The sequence below is a fragment of the Lissotriton helveticus genome, chromosome 5_1 (assembly GCF_964261635.1).
Source record: "Lissotriton helveticus chromosome 5_1, aLisHel1.1, whole genome shotgun sequence".
NCBI lineage: Eukaryota > Metazoa > Chordata > Amphibia > Caudata > Salamandridae > Lissotriton > Lissotriton helveticus.
In genome coordinates this window covers 1,671,792,684-1,671,812,534 of record NC_136065.1, presented here as the reverse complement: position 1 = coordinate 1,671,812,534, position 19,851 = coordinate 1,671,792,684, and the positions used below count along the sequence as shown (strand labels likewise).

Genomic DNA, 19,851 nt, shown 5'->3' with positions numbered 1-19,851 from the left:
CACCTTCGTCTTGCCTGCTGGCGCTGCCGCGGCTTTGGGAACCACCCTATCCTTCATCGTCGTCGGGACCTGCTGGCGTGGCCGCGGACCGTTGTAACCACCACCTTCATCGGGACCTGCTGGCTCTGCCGCGGACCGTCGTCTTCCTTCATCCATCTCGGGACCTGCTGGCTCCGCCGCGGCCCGTTCATCTACACCCCCGAGCTCGAGGATTGAGAGCTATTGCCATCTTTTTAGTAACAAGACTGTCCCGCTACCCCCTTCCCAAACAGAGACCAGAATAGAGGGGACCCCTGAGTCCAGACCTCCTTGTACCATTCTACCGTACTTAAAGAATTCCCTATAAAGTATCGTTGAACTTTATCCTTGTGTGGTGTCCGTCTGTGGGGGGGAAGTTACTTGTCTGTACGATTCGCTGGAGACGGCTCTCCCCGGAGACCTCTCCCCTTATCCTCGGCCGACCCTCCCGGTCCGTCTAACATTGGTGGCCAGCGACGGGATCCGAATCACCGCATAAACCGTACAGAGAGTAGCTCACCCCACGGCGAATCACGATGTCAACTAAAGACAGCGGATCAACGGAGAAATTCCAGATGGAGAAATTGGACGAGTACAGCCATCGTGAACTTAAACAGTTCTGTATCGAATTAGGTATCGCTACCACCGGACTAAATACCAAAGATGACTTTAAGCAGGCCCTGGAATCTTGGGCAGAAAACGGGGCTGCCGGAACCCCCGATCAAGACATCGCAGCACAAACCCCCATGGCCCCTGAAGAACGAAGAACGGGTCTCTCGCCAGACGAGATCCAGGAACGAGAAAGAACCCGACTACACGAGCTGGAAATGGCCCGGCTCAAAATGGACGTTGAACTAAAGTTGGCCGAACAGAAAATCAACTTAGAGCACCTGCGTCTCCGGGAAGAAAGAGAGGAGAAACAGAGACAAAGGGAGCTCGAGGAAAAGAAACTGGCATATGAACATGAGCGGAAATTAGCTGAAATCGACCTACGCAAACAGAATAAAGAAGCAGGGGTGCCCGAGCAACCCCACACTCCAGGGGCAACAGAGAAGAAGGTACACATCCCCAAGGATGTCGTTCGAGAATACTTCCGAGAGGACGACATCCAGCAATGGTTTAAGGCCTATGAAATCGCTATGACTGCACACCGGATCGATAGAAGCGATTGGGGGGCCGGTCTGTGGGGGAGATTCCTCAATGAGGGCCGCGACGCCCTGCTGCAACTCCCGGACCACCAGATGACCTCCTATGACCATATGAAAGCTGCACTCCTCACCCGCTATGGCCTCACACCCGAGATGTACCGTCAGAGGTTCCGAGACTGCACCCGCATCCCAGGTACAACTTGGGTGGACTATGTCAATTACTTTAGCCGAGCCTTCGAGGGCTGGATCAAAGGAAGCAAGGTCACAACCTACGAACAACTGTTCAATCTTATGGTATGGGAGCATCTGTCGAACAATTGCTTCATTGAACTTCGCCAGCACCTCCTCGACAGCAAGTTAACGGATCCCCGGCAGCTCGCAGCCGAAGCAGACCGGTGGGAGATCACCAGAGTAAGTCGAAATGGGTCCTCCGAACAGAACCGGAACAACAATGGTCAGCACCGTCCCCGAGGAGGTGGAGGCCAAGGACGCGGAAGAAGCAACACTCCGGTCACCCCCACTACCAGCCCCACCCCCCCGGCCAACCGGGGCAGCACCCCAGCGCGACCGGGACATCGAGCCAATGTTACCTGCCATCGATGCCAACGAGTCGGACACTATGCAAACAACCCAAACTGCCCCCAGTACCAGAGCCCAAGACCCCGCCAAGTAGCCGCTGCTGCTCTGGGGGAGGAACAGATCTCAGAGGAACAAGAAGAATATGAACAGGAACACCAAGAATGGGAGCCAGCCGCCATGGCTCTCGCCTGCCTAGGGGGGAGAGACATGGTCCCGCGGGTCCCCCTACCCGCTAATACCCAGAAGTACAGCCAATGGGTGGGCATCAATGGACGCCGGGCTGAAGCCCTTCGTGACACTGGGGCCAGTGTAACAGCCGTCCGCTGTCACCTGGTGACCCCCGAACAATACTTACCAAACATTCTCTGCCCTGTACGTTCAGCCGATAACTCAGAAAGTCTGTGTCGGATGGCCTGCGTCCCCTTCGAATGGGGAGGGGTCTCCGGCATGTTGAAGGTGACGGTCCGAGATGATGCCCCCGTAGACTGCCTCCTGCTTAATGACCTGGAAAGCTCTCCTTGGGCAGCAGTCGAACGAAAAGAACACCTGGGGATGCTGGGCGTCCCGGACTGGGCGTGCGTCACCACCCGGTCCATGACCGCCCGTGCCAACACCCGCCCAGAGGAACTCGAATGGCCGGCGCCACCGCCTCCGGTCGCCCCCGCCGAAACCACCGACCGTGACGTCCCCCCCGAACCAGCTCAACCTCCAGACCTCGCTAACCTCGACCAGTGGCCTCAAGAGGGGGGGCCCACGCAAAAACAATTTCGCCAAGAACAAAAGACCTGTCCCTCCCTCGAGGGACTCCGCCAGCAAGCACTGGCCCAAAGCGCAGGGGATACCTCCGGAACTCACTGGGTCTACTGGGACAATGATCTGCTGTACAGTGAGCAAAGAATCGCGGAGCTGGGGGCCAGCCGAGTCCTAGTGGTACCCCTCCGTTTTAGAGACTTTCTGCTAAACCTGGCCCACGATGTCCCCCTGGCAGGACACTTGGGTCAAGACAAAACCTATAGCCGCCTGGTGACCCACTTCTTCTGGCCCAAAATGAGGGACAATGTACACCAGCATTGCCGATCTTGCCCCACGTGCCAAGCCAGTGGGAAGAGCGGCCGCAAACTGAAAGCCCCCCTGCAACCTTTTCCCGTGGTCACCACCCCGTTCGAGAGGGTCGGAATCGATATCGTAGGGCCCCTGGACCCGCGCACAAAACAAGGCCATCGATTCATCCTGGTGCTAGTGGACCACGCCACCCGCTACCCGGAGGCTGTTCCCCTGCGGACTGTGACAGCCCCGGTAGTCGGCCGGGCTCTGATGGGGATCTTCTCCCGGGTAGGCTTCCCCCGGGAGGTCGTCAGTGACAGAGGCACGAACTTTATTTCGAAATATATGAAATCTCTCTGGCAACAGTGCGGGGTTACCTACCGGTTCACGACCCCCTATCACCCTCAAGGAAACGGCCTCGTTGAGCGGTTCAACCGCACGCTCAAAGGGATGATCGGGGGGTTGGAAGAGCCCCTCCGTCGCCAGTGGGATGTGCTGCTGCCGTGCCTCCTCTTCGCATATCGAGAGGTTCCCCAGAAGTCCCTGGGCTTCAGCCCATTTGAACTGCTATATGGACACCCCGTGCGCGGGCCGCTCAGCCTAGTTAAGGAAGGCTGGGAGATGCCCCCGCTAAAGAACCCACCAGATGTTTTCCGCTACCTCCTAACACTCCGCAACCAGACCCGGCGATTCCGAGAACTAGCAAAAGCCAACCTAGAGGCCAGTCAAGAGGACATGAAAAGATGGTATGACCGGAATGCCTCCTCCATCGAATTTGAACCTGGGCAACAGGTATGGGTGATGTCCCCCACCGAACCTTGCGCCCTACAAGACAAGTGGACAGGGCCCTTCAAAGTGGTCGAGCGCAAGGGTCCGGCTACCTATCTCATCGACTTGGAATCTTCCCGGAACCCCCTCCGGGTCCTCCACGCTAACAGACTGAAACCGCACTTTGTACGGACAGAACTCAGCCTCCTGATGGCCACAGACAATGGGGCTGAAGAGGACTCCGAGCCCCTCCCGGACCTCCTACGAACGCGGGAGAAAGACGGTTCCGTAGAGGGGGTCCGACTCTCAGAGGCCCTCACCCGAGAGCAACACCAGGAGTGCCAAGTTCTCCTGTCACAATTCGCCAGCCTGTTCTCCCTCACCCCAGGTGTCACTTCCTGGTGTACGCACGATGTGGACACGGGGGACAGCCCCCCTATCCGCCACCGGGCCTACCGCGTGCCAGATCGGGTACGGGCCTGCATCCAGGAGGAAGTAGCCAAAATGCTCACGCTCGGGGTCATCGAGCCCTCAGACAGCCCCTGGGCCAGCCCGGTAGTACTGGTCCCCAAAGCAGCCGCCCCCGGCACCACACCAGAACTCCGGTTCTGCGTCGACTACCGGGGCTTGAATGCGGTCACCAGGACAGACGCACATCCCATCCCCCGGGCAGATGAACTAATCGACCGCATGGGAGCTGCCCGCTACCTCAGTATCTTCGACCTGACGGCGGGCTACTGGCAAATCGGCCTCACACCCCGGGCACAAGAACGTTCTGCCTTTTCCACTCCCGATGGCCATTACCATTTCACAGTCATGCCCTTCGGCATGAAGAATGCCCCAGCAACCTTCCAACGGCTCGTCAATCAGGTCCTGGCGGGGCTCGAAGGATTCAGCGCCGCCTACCTAGACGACATCGCTGTATACAGCAACCAGTGGTCCGAGCACCTCCACCACCTCCGAGCAGTGCTGCACGCCCTTCAGCAAGCTGGCCTCACGATCAAGGCCAGCAAATGTCAAATTGGGCAAGGGTCTGTAACCTACCTCGGGCACCAGGTGGGAAGCGGCCTGGTGGCCCCTCTGCAGCTAAAAATTGCCGCCATCCAGTCCTGGCAGCCCCCCATTACCCAGACCGAGGTACGAGCCTTCCTGGGCCTCACGGGCTATTACCGAAGGTTCGTGAAAGACTATGGTACTATCGTGAGGCCCCTCACAGAGCTCACGTCAAAAAGTCAGCCCCAGAAAGTCAACTGGACCCCAGAGTGTCAAGCTGCATTTGAACAATTGAAAGCCGCCATGTGCTCCGCCCCTGTGCTCCAGGCCCCCGACTACAGCCGGGAGTTCATCGTCCAGACGGATGCCTCCGACCATGGCATTGGGGCAGTCCTGTCTCAAGTGAACACCCAAGGCCGTGATCAGCCGGTGGCCTTCATCAGCCGGCGACTCCTACCACGGGAACAACGCTGGAGCACCATAGAGAGGGAGGCCTTCGCGGTGGTATGGGCCCTCAAGAAGCTCCGGCCCTACCTTTTTGGCACACCCTTCCGGGTACAGACCGACCACCGACCCCTGCAGTGGCTGATGCAGATGCGGGGGGAAAACCCGAAGTTACTACGCTGGTCCATCTCCCTACAAGGGATGGACTTCACAGTTGAACATCGGCCTGGGCCAGATCACGCCAACGCAGATGGCCTGTCCCGGTTCTTCCGCCTCGACGAGAAGAGTCCCCAAGAGAATGGGTAACTCTCCCCGCCTTCAGCTGGGGGGGACGCATGTTGGACAGGCCACATGAAGGGCCGCTCTCCCCCGGCCCAACCAGGCCCGAACCAACCACGCAAGTACCACACACCACCATTGCACGTCCACCGTCCCCGCAGGGACCCCTACACTCGAACCTGTTGACCGCGTAGGCCGACCCACTACCGGCCTGCGCGCCCATCCTGGGCGCCATCTTGGACACTCCACCACGAGGCCGCCGGGCCCCCGATCGACCTCAACCCTGGGCCTGGCCAGGCCTCAGACATTCCGGCACCAACATCCACCCAGGAGGTGAGCGGGCTACTTGGTCAGTCAATGGGAGCAAGAGGTGTCGATGGCTCTCCCCCGCCAAGTACCGCTCGCCCATCGCCTCCCCGGGCGCTGGCTCCACCCCCCTGCTGGGTGTCTGAACCCCCTCATCCCGGACCTCCCGACCTCCAAGTGCGAGGGTCCGGACATCAAAGCACACCAGCCCTATAACTGGGGCAGCTCCAGAGCAGGACGGCAGTTGTATCTTGGAGTCGAGAGACGCAAAGAAGAACTCATCCTTGACGGACTACTGGCGCTGCCGTAGCTCTGTCTTGTGCACCTTCGTCTTGCCTGCTGGCGCTGCCGCGGCTTTGGGAACCACCCTATCCTTCATCGTCGTCGGGACCTGCTGGCGTGGCCGCGGACCGTTGTAACCACCACCTTCATCGGGACCTGCTGGCTCTGCCGCGGACCGTCGTCTTCCTTCATCCATCTCGGGACCTGCTGGCTCCGCCGCGGCCCGTTCATCTACACCCCCGAGCTCGAGGATTGAGAGCTATTGCCATCTTTTTAGTAACAAGACTGTCCCGCTACCCCCTTCCCAAACAGAGACCAGAATAGAGGGGACCCCTGAGTCCAGACCTCCTTGTACCATTCTACCGTACTTAAAGAATTCCCTATAAAGTATCGTTGAACTTTATCCTTGTGTGGTGTCCGTCTGTGGGGGGGAAGTTACTTGTCTGTACGATTCGCTGGAGACGGCTCTCCCCGGAGACCTCTCCCCTTATCCTCGGCCGACCCTCCCGGTCCGTCTAACACAGTCCCTGACGTGGTCAGGTTGCCTGTAGATTTTAGTCTTGACAGGCAGACTGTCACCGGTGTCCACCTCATGGGTGCACCAGTTTGTCTGACTGGGGGTCAGTGAAAACATTTGCCTGAAGGATTGAAGAACCTGTTTACAATCCTCTTGTTGATGGGCAGAGAGGCTGTCAGAAAAGACTACACCATCTACTGACCCATCATCAAGGTTCTGAGTGAGCAGGTCTGGGAGAGGGTCACTCTCTTCCTCCTGCCTGTCTGTGGCCATGAGCAAGCCCATGTCCTCCCTGTTGACAAATGCTTTGAGCCTGTTTACATGAAGCACCCTGTGGGGGCTCCTGGGAGTTCCCATGTCCACCAAGTAGGTGACCTCTCCCTTTTGCTCAATGATGGTATGGGGTCCAGACCATTTGTCTTGGAGAGCTACTGGGGCCACTGGCTCCAACACCCACACCTTCTGTCCTGCATGGTAAACAGTTAGGACAGCCTTTTGGTCATGCCAAGCTTTTTGAAGTTCTTGGCTGGCCTCAAGGTTTTTAGATGCCTTCTCCATGAACTCTGCCATCCTGGAGCGGTGACCAAGTACATAGTCCACTATGCCAAGCTTAGGCTTTTTGAGAGGTAACTCCCATCCTTCCTTCACAAGACATAGGGGTCCTCTTACAGGATGCCCAAACCGAAGCTCAAAAGGGCTGTAACCAACCCCCTTCTGTGGGACCTCTCTGTAAGCAAACAGGAGGCAGGGTAAAAGGATATCCCATCTTCGCCTGAGCTTTTCAGGTAATCCTTTTATCATCCCTTTGAGGGTCTTGTTGAATCTCTCAACAAGCCCATTGCATTGTGGGTGATAGGGTGTGGTGAATTTATAATTGACACCACACTCCTTCCACATAGCAGTCAAGTATCCTGACATGAAGTTTGCACCAATGTCAGAGACAACCTCCTTAGGAAACCCCACTCTGGAGAAAACTCCAAGTAGGGCCCTGGCCACAACAGGAGCTGTAGTGGTCCAAAGGGGAATAGCTTCTGGATACCTGGTGGCATGATCCACTACCACCAGTATAAATCTGTGCCCAGATGCTGTTGGGGGGTCCATTGGTCCAACAATGTCAATCCCCACTCTTTCAAAGGGAACCCCCACCACAGGTAGTGGTATAAGGGGGGCCTTTGTTGTGCCACCTGATTTGCCACTGGCTTGACAGGTGACACATGAGCGACAAAACTCTTTTGTGTCTTCAGACATATGAGGCCAGTGAAAGTGTGGGGCAAGCCTGTCCCAAGTCTTGTTCTGGCCTAAGTGACCTGCAAGGGGAATCTCATGGGCTAAGGTGAGAAGGAAACCTCTAAGGGACAAGGGGATGACCAGCCTCCTGGTAGCACCAGGCTTGGGGTCTCTTGCCTCAGAGTATAGGAGTCCATCTTCCCAATAAACTTTATGGGCACCTGTAGCATTCCCTGCAGCCTCAGCAGCAGCCTGCTGTCTGAGGGGTTCGAGAGAGGAACAATCTAATTGGGCCTGCCTCAAGTCTGCCCTGGAAGGTCCCCCTGTCCCAAGAAACTGAACCTGATCAGGTTCAAGCTCTTCTAGGACAGTTCCTTCTGGGGTCTCTGGGTCAGCTTCCTGAGAGGGCTGATCCTCAACCTGTGGCAGGGGGGAAGGCTCTGCCTTAACCCTAACATTCCTTCTCTTGGGTAGTGTCTGTTCCATTCTTCCAGGATCCAGCACTTGTTCAGCTGGGCATTTCTTGGCCTGTGACCTAGTCACAGCAAGGACATGTGAGGAGAGACCTAGCATTTCTACACGAGTCCTGTACTCCACATCTGACCACAGTGAGGATTCCAAATCATTGCCCAAAAGACAATCTACTGGGAGGTCTGAACTAACTACAACCCTTTTGAGGCCAGTTACCCCTCCAGAGGAGAAATTAACAATAGCCATACTGTGATTGGTAGTGACATTGCTAGCATTGGTCACTAGGTAATCTGAACCTAGCATGATCTGGTCAGGGTCCACAAATGTTGGTGTCACCATAGTGACACTGGCACATGTGTCCCTGTAGGCCTGAGCCATTTTTCCATTGATTACAGGCGTTTGTCTGTATTTGTCCAGAGTACTAGGACTTACAGTAGGGGTCATATCCATGTCCCCAGTACAAACAAGAACTGCCTGAGTAGGAATTCTAACTAAGTCAGAACCCACCTCAGTTCCCCGGGTTAACCCAACTATGGCCTTGGGAGGTGCACTACCACTACTAACTGTACTAGGGGGTGCAGGTGTCTTGGGGACAGTAGTGGTAGGAGTTTGGCCTTTCTTGGTGCACTCACTAAACCAGTGAGTCTTACTTTTACAGTATTGGCACCATGGTTTCTTAGGACCATCATTCTTCTTCTTTTGGGAAGTTTGGGACCCACCCTCCTTAGGTTGTTGGGGCCCTGTTGAAGACCTCTGGTCATTTTGCTTATTCTCATTACCCTTCTGGTCTGCTTTCTTCTGGCCACCACCCTGGTTCTGGTTCTGCTGCTTGACCCTTGTCCTGACCCATCTGTCTGCCTTCTTTCCCAATTCTTGGGGAGAGGTCAGATCTGAGTCAATCAAGTGCTGATGCAACAACTGGTTCTGACAATTATTTAAGATTTGCTCTCATAATTAGATTATACAATCCTGTGTAATCAGTAACTTTACTTCCCAGTAACCAGCCCTCCAGAGTCTTAGTGGCACAATCAACAAAGTCAGTCCAATCTTGGAGGTTTTTTTTATATAGCGCGAACTAGAACCGAACCAAATCAGTTATCAGAGCGCTTTACATAGAACCAGTTACGTTACATGAGGACACACTTTCATTTGGAGATTAAGTGATATGCCCAGAATCACAGGGGGTTATTGGCGTCGTTACCGAGACTCGAACCCAGATTCCGAGGTCGAGCGCCTTAGCCGTTAGGCCAACCCCTCTCCCCTTATCTTGAGCCTGAGTTTTCTGGGTATCCCTGAACATCAACCTGTACTGTTCAGTGGTTAAGCCAAACCCATCAATCAGAGCAGTTTTCAAGATTTGGTAATCATTTGCATCCTCATCTCTAACAGCGAGGAGCTTGTCTCTACCTTTACCTTCAAAGGAGAGCCACAATATAGCTGCCCACTGACTCTGGGGTACCTGCTGTACTTTGCAGGCTCTCTCCAAAGCAGTCATCTACTTGTGGATGTCATCCCCTGTCTTATAGGGGGGCACTATTTTACTCAGGCGTCTATTATCAAAACTCCTGTCTTTATCCTTGGGGATATTGCTGCCACCAGTGGGGACTACCCCACTCAACATTTGCTCTCTAGCAAAGGCAAGCTTCTCTTTGGCAAGGGCACGTTCTTCCCTCTGGATCCTCAGATTAGCCTGTCTCATCCTTGCTTCATGCTCTCTCCTCTGAGGGGATGTCATTCTCCTCTGGGGAGAAGTCATTCTCCTCTGAGCAGATGCATGAGAGTGCACAGATCTATTGGAGTCCCTAGAATGAGACCTATCTCTTCTAACTCAAACGTTAGGCCTGCTCAGGGTCAGTACTGGGGGTCCCCCAGATCCTTCCCTATGTAGGTCTAAGTTGGCCCTTGTAAGTCTGCTGACTAACTCAGGACCTTTGTCTGCCTCATCCCCAGAGGTGTCCTCTTCTTCCTCCTCCTCTTCTACATTCTCTGTTTCAGGGAGGTCTGGATCTCCAAGGGTCTCTAAGGCTGGCATGCTCCCATCTGTGTTAGAAGCCTTTCTAGCATCATATGTCTCTAAGAGACCTAACAGAAAGGGAGTGGTAGGGTTAGAACCCGGTTTCAATTTCCTGGAGGTACACAATTGTCTCATCTCCTGGAAACTGACAGCTGCATATCTGGAAAGGACCTGTGGAGGGTCACTAACCACTAGGGGAGTCTCTGAAGACTCTCCATGGGTAGACATGCTTCTAGTGAGGTGTAAGTGATGCACCTACCTACACTATGGGTTTTCCTACTGATCCCTTGCTAAGAGTTGTAGTCGGGGTGTGCTAGGCCCTTTCTACTACAACAGCTGGTTCAGTAGAACTCGGAGTATTTCTAAGCTTGTTATATGTACCTAGGTACCTTATGTGATCTTTCAAATGATATTTCAAGATTATATGTGGTAAAAACAACAGCAAGCTCAAATCCCAACCGCTGCACACCAATGTGAGAAGTTGGCCTGATATATGATGCTCACTAGTTCTAGTGATCACCTTGTATCAGTCCAAACAACCTTTATGGTGATTGGTTGTAAGTCAACCTTATAGACCAGCTATCCTAATGGTAGCATGGACAAAGCAGTCTTAGGCTAAATTCTTTTGGCATGTGAAGCCAGCTGTTTTACCACAATATAACCCCTTGAATACCAGATGAAAGGACACCACACAGGTTGTTATGAAAATGAACAGTATATTTATTAATAACAACACCTCTGAACTCTTTGAGGTCGAGGGCTAAGCACATGACAATCTCTTACGAAAAATACTACAAGTCGCACAAAATTACAATGGTGCCCTAGGGGCACGACAAACCATATCCTAAGTAAGTGGAATGTGAAAGTCGATAAAAGTAATGGAGCTGTCCAGAGGCTGTAGGATCGATGGGACCACGCTATACTAACTTCAGGTAAGTAATAGGAGGCCCACGGAACGCCTGTGCAGAGTGTGAACTCACACGCGAGATGCGTAACAACGTCTATGGACAGTATAGTTCAAGTTAAAGGTGAGTACGGACAATCCTGACTAGATAGGACTAAAACGACTGTGGAACTCGACTCTAGGACAGTTAAACTACCCTTGAGCACCGAAATGCTCGTGTTACCTCACCCACGGGCCGCGGGTGCATAGGTGTCAAAGTGCGTCGGGTTCTCGCGTTGAAGTCTATGGAGCCTGCAAGAAAAGATGCTGCCAGCGACCAGGAGGAAAATGTCCGGTGCAATCCAAGGGTGGATTGTTGAAGAAGGAGACCTGAAAGCAGAGGGGACAATGTTCACAGTCACTAGCCAGTGACTGGAGTGGAACCAGGAAGGAACCAGATGTCGTCGTCGCGATCAGGTGAAGAGTGGACGCTTGACTCTGCAGCCACGTGGACCAGGAGGTGTCTTCGACGACCAGGATGGAGGCACGAGCTGTCCCACGCAGGCTCTCGCTGTCGGCGGTGTCGGATCCGGGCTGAGACTCAACAGGCCTTGGCAAAGGCAACCCACACGGTGAGTGAAGAAAGCGCCTGGTGCGGACTAGGAGAGTCCGGGGTGCCCCTCTTTTGGAAGGGAGCAAGGGCCAGTCTGGAGCAACCAGACCAGCAGTGAAGATTCAAAGGTTCGTCGTCTAGGAGGCCACTAGCCAGCCGGCAAGTGACTAGACAACGCGTCGAGCAGGAACCAAGCAGAAGGGCCCCACGCAGATCTCGTGGATGCTGGAGGGCTGATCTTCGGTGCAGGGGCTGTTCGGGGCTGGGACTTCTCAGTCCCCAAAGCACTTGGTCGAGTTTACCTCGGGAGTCGTGCTGGAAGCGAAGTGCAGGTTCGTTCAAGATGGCCGGTCCCACGTGTCTCGTCGCACCCACGGGTCTCAGCTTTGCTGCAGATGTAGGTAGAGGTCGGAGAGGTCTGGGAATCCGGGTCTCGTCGGGCTCTGAAGTCTGGATCCTCGAGGGAAGACGACAAAGTGAAGCCGCTGGACGCTTGATGGTGCCTGCAGTTGCAGGGTGGACACTCCTTGCCCACAAGGGAGATTCTTCAGTCTTCTGTGGAGCAGAACCTCGAAGGCCAGAGTTTCTTCTTGTTGAATAGTTCAGGATAATCTCATCTGGAATGGGACCAGCTCCTACCTTTATTCTCCTAAAGGGGGCTGCACTACTGACTAGGTCCCTCCCCTGGGTGGGACCAGGAAGGGGGGTGGCTACACCCCCTATCCTTTGTCCGGTTTCCCGCCAGAGCTGGGGCAGGGATGCCCCAGCAACTGGTTTGAACCGGTGTATGCACAGGGCACCTTGTGTGCCCCAGGCATGTCTCATTCCTTTCAGGCCTCCCTACCTCAATACACAAAATCCTGTCTGGGGTGGTGCTAGCACCTCCCAAGGCAGGAAACCCTTTGTCCAAGCCATCCTCGCTGGAAGGACTCCCAGCAGCAGGAGGTCAGACTTGTGTCTGTGGTGGCAGCATCCATTTTGTGATGCTGAGGCTCGAGTAAACTTTAACCGGGGTTCACAGTTACATACATGTCGTGTCCCTCTAGAAGGGTGGAATGCTACCCCTGTCGCCAGAATTGGCGAGGGGGTAGTATTCCAAATCGTATGACACCTTACTCGACATGTTTTGATAATGTTATACCAGAGTTGGCATTTAACCGCGAGGTTGATAATGCACTTAAGAGTATATGGTATAGCGTTATCATGGAACAGCTATTAGGACTTGGTTCCGCAAGTTGCAAACGGGCTCAGCTCATGCCAGAGCACCATCTCACATAATTCCAAGCACTCTGCCTTCAGGATTGATAAGGCCTTCCATAGGAGTGACTGATAGGAATATATGTGTCCATTTTAGGGTAAGATATAGGTATACTATATCTACAGCAAAGGGTGTTTACACCACCTTGCCCCAGCTGTTATGCAGCCAGTTGTGTCAGAATTAGATGGCCAGCCAGGGGTGGCATAATACATGCTTCAGCCCCTGGTAGGCCCTGGGTACACCTATGCCCTGTGTACAGGGACTGATCAGGTGGCCCAGTACCAATTGGTAAATGCACCTAAAGTACATGGTTGTCAATTTAGAGAGAGAACAGCTAGGCTGTGGGTCTGATTAGCAGGCCCACAGCCAGGGAAAGTCGTAAACCAGTGAAGCAAAAAGCAAAAATCTGGGGTGACCATAGGATTGCAGACCCCACTCTCCTACACCCAGCTACCCAGCTAGCCAGCAGCCACCAACCGAAGGCCCCCTGCCTCTCATTGGATAACATTGGGCCTAATTACCTCTGCACCCGGCAGCCCCTGTGCCGCTGAGGGTGTACCAACTGTACCTAACTGACCCTGGGAGACCACTGAGTCTATGCCCAGAACCTTAACTCTGCCAGTAGAGTACTTACCTAAAAGCTGATAACTCACTTTTCTTCCATAGGCTAACATTGACTGGTTCCACTGTGGAGTTTTGGAACTTTAAAATATTCATCTAAAATCAGCCGAACTACAAATTCCTATGTACTCACCTGTTACCAGGAGAGACCGCAGTGCTGCATCTTTGAGCCCAGTACTGACCCTGAAAAGTAATTTTAACGGTATTTACCAGTAACTTGCATTTCCTTCCTTAGGATATCATTGCCTGCTTTTTGCTGAAAAAATTTCTAAGTGTCGATTTTTGAAAGTTATAAATATTCTCTAAAAATCGTGCCAACGATAAAAACGTAATTACTTACCTGTTTCAGATAGAGGTGCAAGTGCTGAACCTAGGAGTCCAGCAATGGATTACAAAAGTAACGTGAACATACTTTACCTGCAAATTGAATTTCCTTCCATAGGATAACATTGGTAATTTCAACTGAAAAAGTTGTCAACTATAAAAATACAATAATATTCCTTAAAAATCACTACTGTAACCAAAACGCTTTTACTTAACTGTTTACAGCTCATGTCCCGGGACTGATTCTAGGATCCAGTCCTGTGGTTAGAAAAGTAATCAACAAAGTAACTAATTGCATTTAACTGAAAATTCCCATTGAGGGAGGTATACATTAAAAATTGTGTAGTTGCTAGAAAATGCCTATTAAAGTTAATGTTATTGATTGATGTGCACAACTCACTGGTGTGAAATCTAATTTGTGTAATTTAGCACAAGTCATTTTGGGAGTAAAATAGTGAATAGTATTATTTAATGACGAGGGTGGGTGTACATCATAACACTCTCGCATCTTCCAAAACCTTAGTCATTTTTAAAGAGACAAATTCATCTACTGTGCTATTGGGATAGGTAGATGTGCACATCATTGTTATAGTTTTGATCATGCCTCAGCTAGTATGTGTTGGCAACATGGAGCACATTGCACAATGACCCTGTGCAGCACAGTTTGGACAAGAGCTACACATTGATATATGACCCTCTTTCTTTAGCTTAAGTGTAATATATAACTGCTAAGGATGACAAAGGCGGGTTCTAAGATGATCACTCTGAGGCGAATACTACACACAGGAGTTCAGACCTGTTCAAACAAGCCTATTCAAAATTCTAATGCAATTATCGCTGTTTTCTGTTTAGTGACCCTTACAGATACTCTGATCCGGAGGTCCATTAGTCAACAGAAGACTGGAGTCTCCATCACTATAGATGACCCAGTGCGTACCTCTCACGTCCCCTCTCCACCACGCTTCAAAGTCAGCACCATTGTTCATATTTCCAATCTGGTAAGTTAAAGCCCACTTCAGTTTGGTTGAGGTTCTATAGATTAAATGCCTTGAATTGATGCATTTGTATGGAGCCTTGTTCCTGTATCTGTGCCAAGATTGAAGTGCGCATTTTGTCCAGCAATATTCAGATCTGCCTATACATATTTTATTGTTGACCTTTGAGGATGCAGAATTTGCCAGGGCTCTTCTGGGGTGTATGGGGTTTCTGTGGAATATTGCTTGTGGGGGGCAGTGATTTTGCCAGGGCCATCAATAGCACTTGATTCAGAAGCAGCAGGTGAGTCTAGCAGTCAAGGCTTTACTGTAATAGTATGTCTTAGAAAGCGCAATACATTGTGGATGTCAAACATCTTCTCAAGGTAGTGCTGTATAGTAAAAAGACTAGTACTCTTATTTACATGTAAGTAAAAAGAACAGTATAGCAGATCAGACATTGGACCATAAATGTTTTATGCTATTCATCTGCTAGATGTTTTGTAATATTTACATTTTGGCCAGTGTTAATCTTATACGTCTGTGCTCAGGCATACTCCGGCAACTGAAGACATTTTGTTAACTATATTTAAATTTCTTATGCAGCTGTATATGTTATGTAAACCAATAGTTAACACAAGTTACCAATCTACCACCTTAAACATTTGAACAGTATGAAAAACTCAATTATCTATAATAAATGAGCTCCTTTGTATCCTACAGTGTTCTAGCCCCAGATCATGAGATTTCTGTCAAAAATAGCTACATTGCACATTTTCTTAAATTTTTCCTTTATTGGCTAATGTGTTGATTTTGTCAATTAAGCTCATTTAGTGACTTCAACTTTTGAGCAGTATATAAAGGATAGTGAAGATGTATTTATAACGTTTTATATAGATGCTCCAAGGATGCTGTGGATGTGATGCGGTCAACAAGGGTCTTGCTGTGACTAGTCCTAGGTTCCTGAGCTGGGTGAATGGTCCTGGTCACAGAGTTGACGTCCTCTCCAGGCTGGCAGAAGTCCAGTCGCCACTGGACTACCAGTCACCCGGTTTCGCGTTCACAGGCCAATCCTTTCTGGGTCAATAGCTCGTCCTTTCAGGGTCGCAGCAGCTCTCCGACAGCCCCCTCAGGTTCATCGAACTCTGTGCAACTCTATGCATCGGGTCTTGGTCCCAGGGGCTGCACGGTGGCAGTGATAGCGACTTGAAGATCAAGTTACCAACCTGCCCCAAAAGGCTTCTTCAGCTTTTGTGTCCCTGTGCTATCAAAAGGAGACTAGCTGGCTGGCCCTTGTCGTCTCTAGGCTTTGCTGGGCTCTGGAGATAACTTCTTGAACAGTGCTGACCAGACACAGTCCCTCTCTTTGCTAGTCACCCGGTGTAGCAGGTGCAGTCTTTCTTTACTGGTCCCTCGGTGCAGCAGGGTAGCCTCCTTTGGTCCTCCTTCCAGGTCAGTTGAGGTCTCGGTGCCCTCTTTATATTCAGAAAATGCCACTAGGTCAGTATACGGTTGGTAGCCAATGGGATTCCCTCCCACCTTGCAAAAACTCCCTGTGGCACCTGGCCATCCCAGGATACACTATTCTGCCCACTCTCAAGATGGTGAGACCCTTCTCTTGTTGTTTGGCCCTCACTAGCCCAACTCTGTGGTGTGGCTACCTCAAGGCTAGACGCCCCTAGGTAAACTAATTTGGCCACCGGCTCCCCTCTCTGCTCGCCGTGCCAACCTGTCTTCCTAAACTGTGGAGTGGCCCAGCACCCTAGAGCTACTTATTTGACCTTCAAAGGCGGCTTCCCTTTGAAGTTTGCCTTTTGGGGCTAACACCCTTCTGGTTTACTGCAGGAGTGATGCGACACCTCGCTGTCCTGCAATTCCTCATTGATCCCCTTCCTGAGAGTTGTTGGCACGTCTTCCCCCGAGGCCAGAAAGCTGTCTCGTGGTACAAGATCGATGTCTCCCGGAAAGGCACTGGAGTTTTAAACGCAACAAGCACACTGCAGAAAGCTACATTAATTTCAATTTGAGAATCAAGTCAAGCCTAATGTATTGAGTTGTTTGATACCTTGGAGTGCCCACTTTCGTCATTCTGCCTAGTAGTTAGCATAACTGAGGGGTCAACGTGTAACCCCCCTGCACCTGCCATTCGGGCGAACAAGCCCTTCCCGGATAAGAATAGCAGTCTTGCATTTTTAGTGTAAGAACATGTAAACTACATGTCCTATCGGTGTCATATGTTACACCCTGACTTAGGACTCGGTCGGCCTGCCAGAGATGTTTCATCCACAGGTTCATAGGGGAAGTGGAGGCTTTGCCACTGCTTTCAGTGGCAAAGTCGGGCCAGCAGTACACAACTGCTCTACCAGTCCTCAGTGGCGGACTGGCAGACTCGTTTTACCTGGGGGACCTCCAGGTTGGCACAACCAGTGCTGCAATCCCTATGGAACCCCTCTAACTTACATGACCTGGGTACCATATACGAGGGACTTGCAGGAAAGCTACCCATTTCCAGTTGGATACAGCAAATTCGACATAGACTTTAGGGCCAAGGCGCTCAGTGCATCCTGAGTAGGACAACCAGCAGCATCAGTCCAAAAACTTGGTGTTGACAATATAAAAAGAGACATTTCCTCACACCAAGGCTGCTACCACTGTATTGGCACGCAGAGTGCCTATCTAAGCTGTCTGTCAGGCAGTAATGTGGGTTTCTGTGCAAACGGGTATAAGGCGCTGCTTCTTTGACAGCTAGGTCTGATTGGAAGAGCATTTCACGTTAGGTCCTTCAGGTCTTTTTGGTCTGAGCGATTCTACAGACCCACCAACTTAGCAGCTGTACTGCTTTGGCACCCAGTCTAAAGGTGAAGAATCTGCAGTTAAAAGTAACCATCAGAAGAAATAGTTTTGCAGCGTGAATCTTTCTGGATTCACTTTGCTGTGCATTATTCCGCCATCTAGTGGTTAGGTCTGGAATTTTTTTCCCCTCTTTTTTTCCGTAGCCTAGGTGGGCGTCGACATACCACCATTTGGTGTCCTTCGTGACGTCGACGCGCTTCCTCCGGAAGCTCCCACCTTTGGCCTTCATCTTCAGATAATTTTTTCCACTTTTGGGTCTGTATCTTTGTCGAGGAGTTCCAGAGTTTTGGAAGAGTAATCAACGGGAAAAATGGAAGATTCTGTAGTAGGGGATCTTTGTGTATAGTCATAATCTAGTGAATAGTCCCGCCCATGTGCGTGGACCCCGGAGCAATCAAAAATAATCTCTTAAAGTGTCAAAAAATGCAGAACTGCACAGACACTTAAGAGAGAATTAAAGACAGATAATGCAGCCTATAAAACAGGCTACACTGTCCAGTACTTCAACTAGAAATTCCACCAAAAAAATCCACAAAACAGCATAGCCTGTACAGATTTCCCTTGCTTCAGCAGCAAAAACCCTCTGGAATGATAGAGAGGAGGATCTGGACAGACAAGCCCCATAGGCTGCCATTATGTGGCTCAGAACAGGATACTGTGCCTTTAAGAGAACCTACCAGAACTTCACAGTATCCCAGAATGCACTGCAGGTCCCTTTTACTTTCAGTTCTTTTTTCCGGCTCCTGCAAGCAGGACCCTGGAGCATTGAGCTCTCCCTTTTACAAGGGTTTCTTGGTGATTTTTCTCTATTAATTTACTTTTGAGTGCTTCTAAAGTACTTTGGTGCTGTTCTTCTTGGTTTTTGCTCCCTTTGGATGTCAAATATGCCTGCATTATTTGACAAATGCCCGGAGTGCTCCAGGAAGAAGGCCAAATCAGATCCCCATGAGGTGTGTATCCTCTGCCTTCCCTCTTCCCATGTCCCAGAGGAGTGTGAGATTTGTCAAGGCTTCTCTGGCAGGACCCTGAAGGACAGACAGAAGATCAGGCTTAAGGGACTCGAGGAAAGAAGGCTGAAGGCGCAAGGTGGGTCTGGAGGGGCTCCTTCTGCCCATGCTGAGGCCTCTGGGGGGCTCCCCAGAGGCAGGAAGACCAGCAAGCGTGCCCACTCTCCGCTTGGGTCGATTGCAGTGACCACGATGCCGAGAGGGATGACTACGGTCTGTTCCCCGTCCCCCCAGGGCTCTGGGGCGAAGCGCCGTCGGCGCTCGACGTCGAGGGATGTACACAGACTGCCGTCGAAGTCTCCGGTGACGATTTCGTCGTCATCCTCGTTGGTGTCGACGTCGAGTGATCGACGTCGAAGGGCCCGGCGTCGGCGCTCGCCGTCGAAGCGACACCGCCGTTCGCCGTCGGCGAAGAGGAGGAGAACATCGTTGTCGAGGGGATCCTCGTCGAGGAGTGGTCCGCCGTCAAAGCGGAAGAGGTCGCTGTCGAGGTTGTCGTCGAGGTCGCCGTTGAGGCGGTCGAGGTCGCCATCGAGGCGCAAGAGGTCGCCATCGAGGCGCAAGAGGTCGCCCTCGAGGCGCAAGAGGTCGCCGTCGAGGAACGAGAGATCGACGTCGAGGCGTACGAAGTCGACGTCGAGGCATGGAAGACGGTCGACGCCGAGGAAGAGACGCTCGACGTCGAGGGGCCGACACTCGCCGTCTGGTCACCGTTCTTCTACGTCGAAGAAGCGGGAGAAGAGGCCTGATGCCATGGGAGGCTCTCCGACGTCCCAGGCTGGTGGCGGATCACCGGGCTCGGTGTATTCCGAGGTGTATATGCCTTCGCAAGTTACGCCTCCGCCGCCATTGCCGAGGGGTCCCCCTCCGAGGGCTCCTACCCCTCCTCCGTTGCCTCCGCTTCCGCAAGCCGTGCCTCCACCTCAGGTGCCACTGAAGCCTCCTCCGGTTCCTCCGAGGGCGTTTTCATTGCCCAGGTTTCCGACCCCTCCCAAGGGGACTCCTAAGCCGCAGGCCCCGGCCAAACCAAATGACGCCCGCGCCGGTGGAACCGGCGGATCGTCCGAGGCCCAGGAAGTCAAGATCACGCTCCGGACGGCGAGGAAGATCTAGGAGTCGGCACAGATCCTCCACTAGATCTAGACGCTGCCATAGGAGGCGAGGATCCAGGTCCCGCACGGACTCCTCCAGGACACGATCCTATTCGCCGACCATGTCGGATTCCCCG

General features: G+C 52.2%; 1 protein-coding gene across 2 annotated transcripts in view; it reads left to right on the top strand.

Moving 5' to 3' along the window:
* The window catches only part of ACIN1 (apoptotic chromatin condensation inducer 1), a 1,432,530-nt gene that overhangs the window by 1,247,748 nt on the left and 164,931 nt on the right, over positions 1 to 19,851 (top strand). For both annotated transcript variants that reach the window (XM_078644895.1, XM_078644894.1), the window contains exon 15: positions 14,642 to 14,787. In XM_078644895.1, the coding sequence (XP_078501021.1) occupies positions 14,642 to 14,787 (146 nt within the window). The remainder of the gene's footprint in view (positions 1 to 14,641; positions 14,788 to 19,851) is intronic.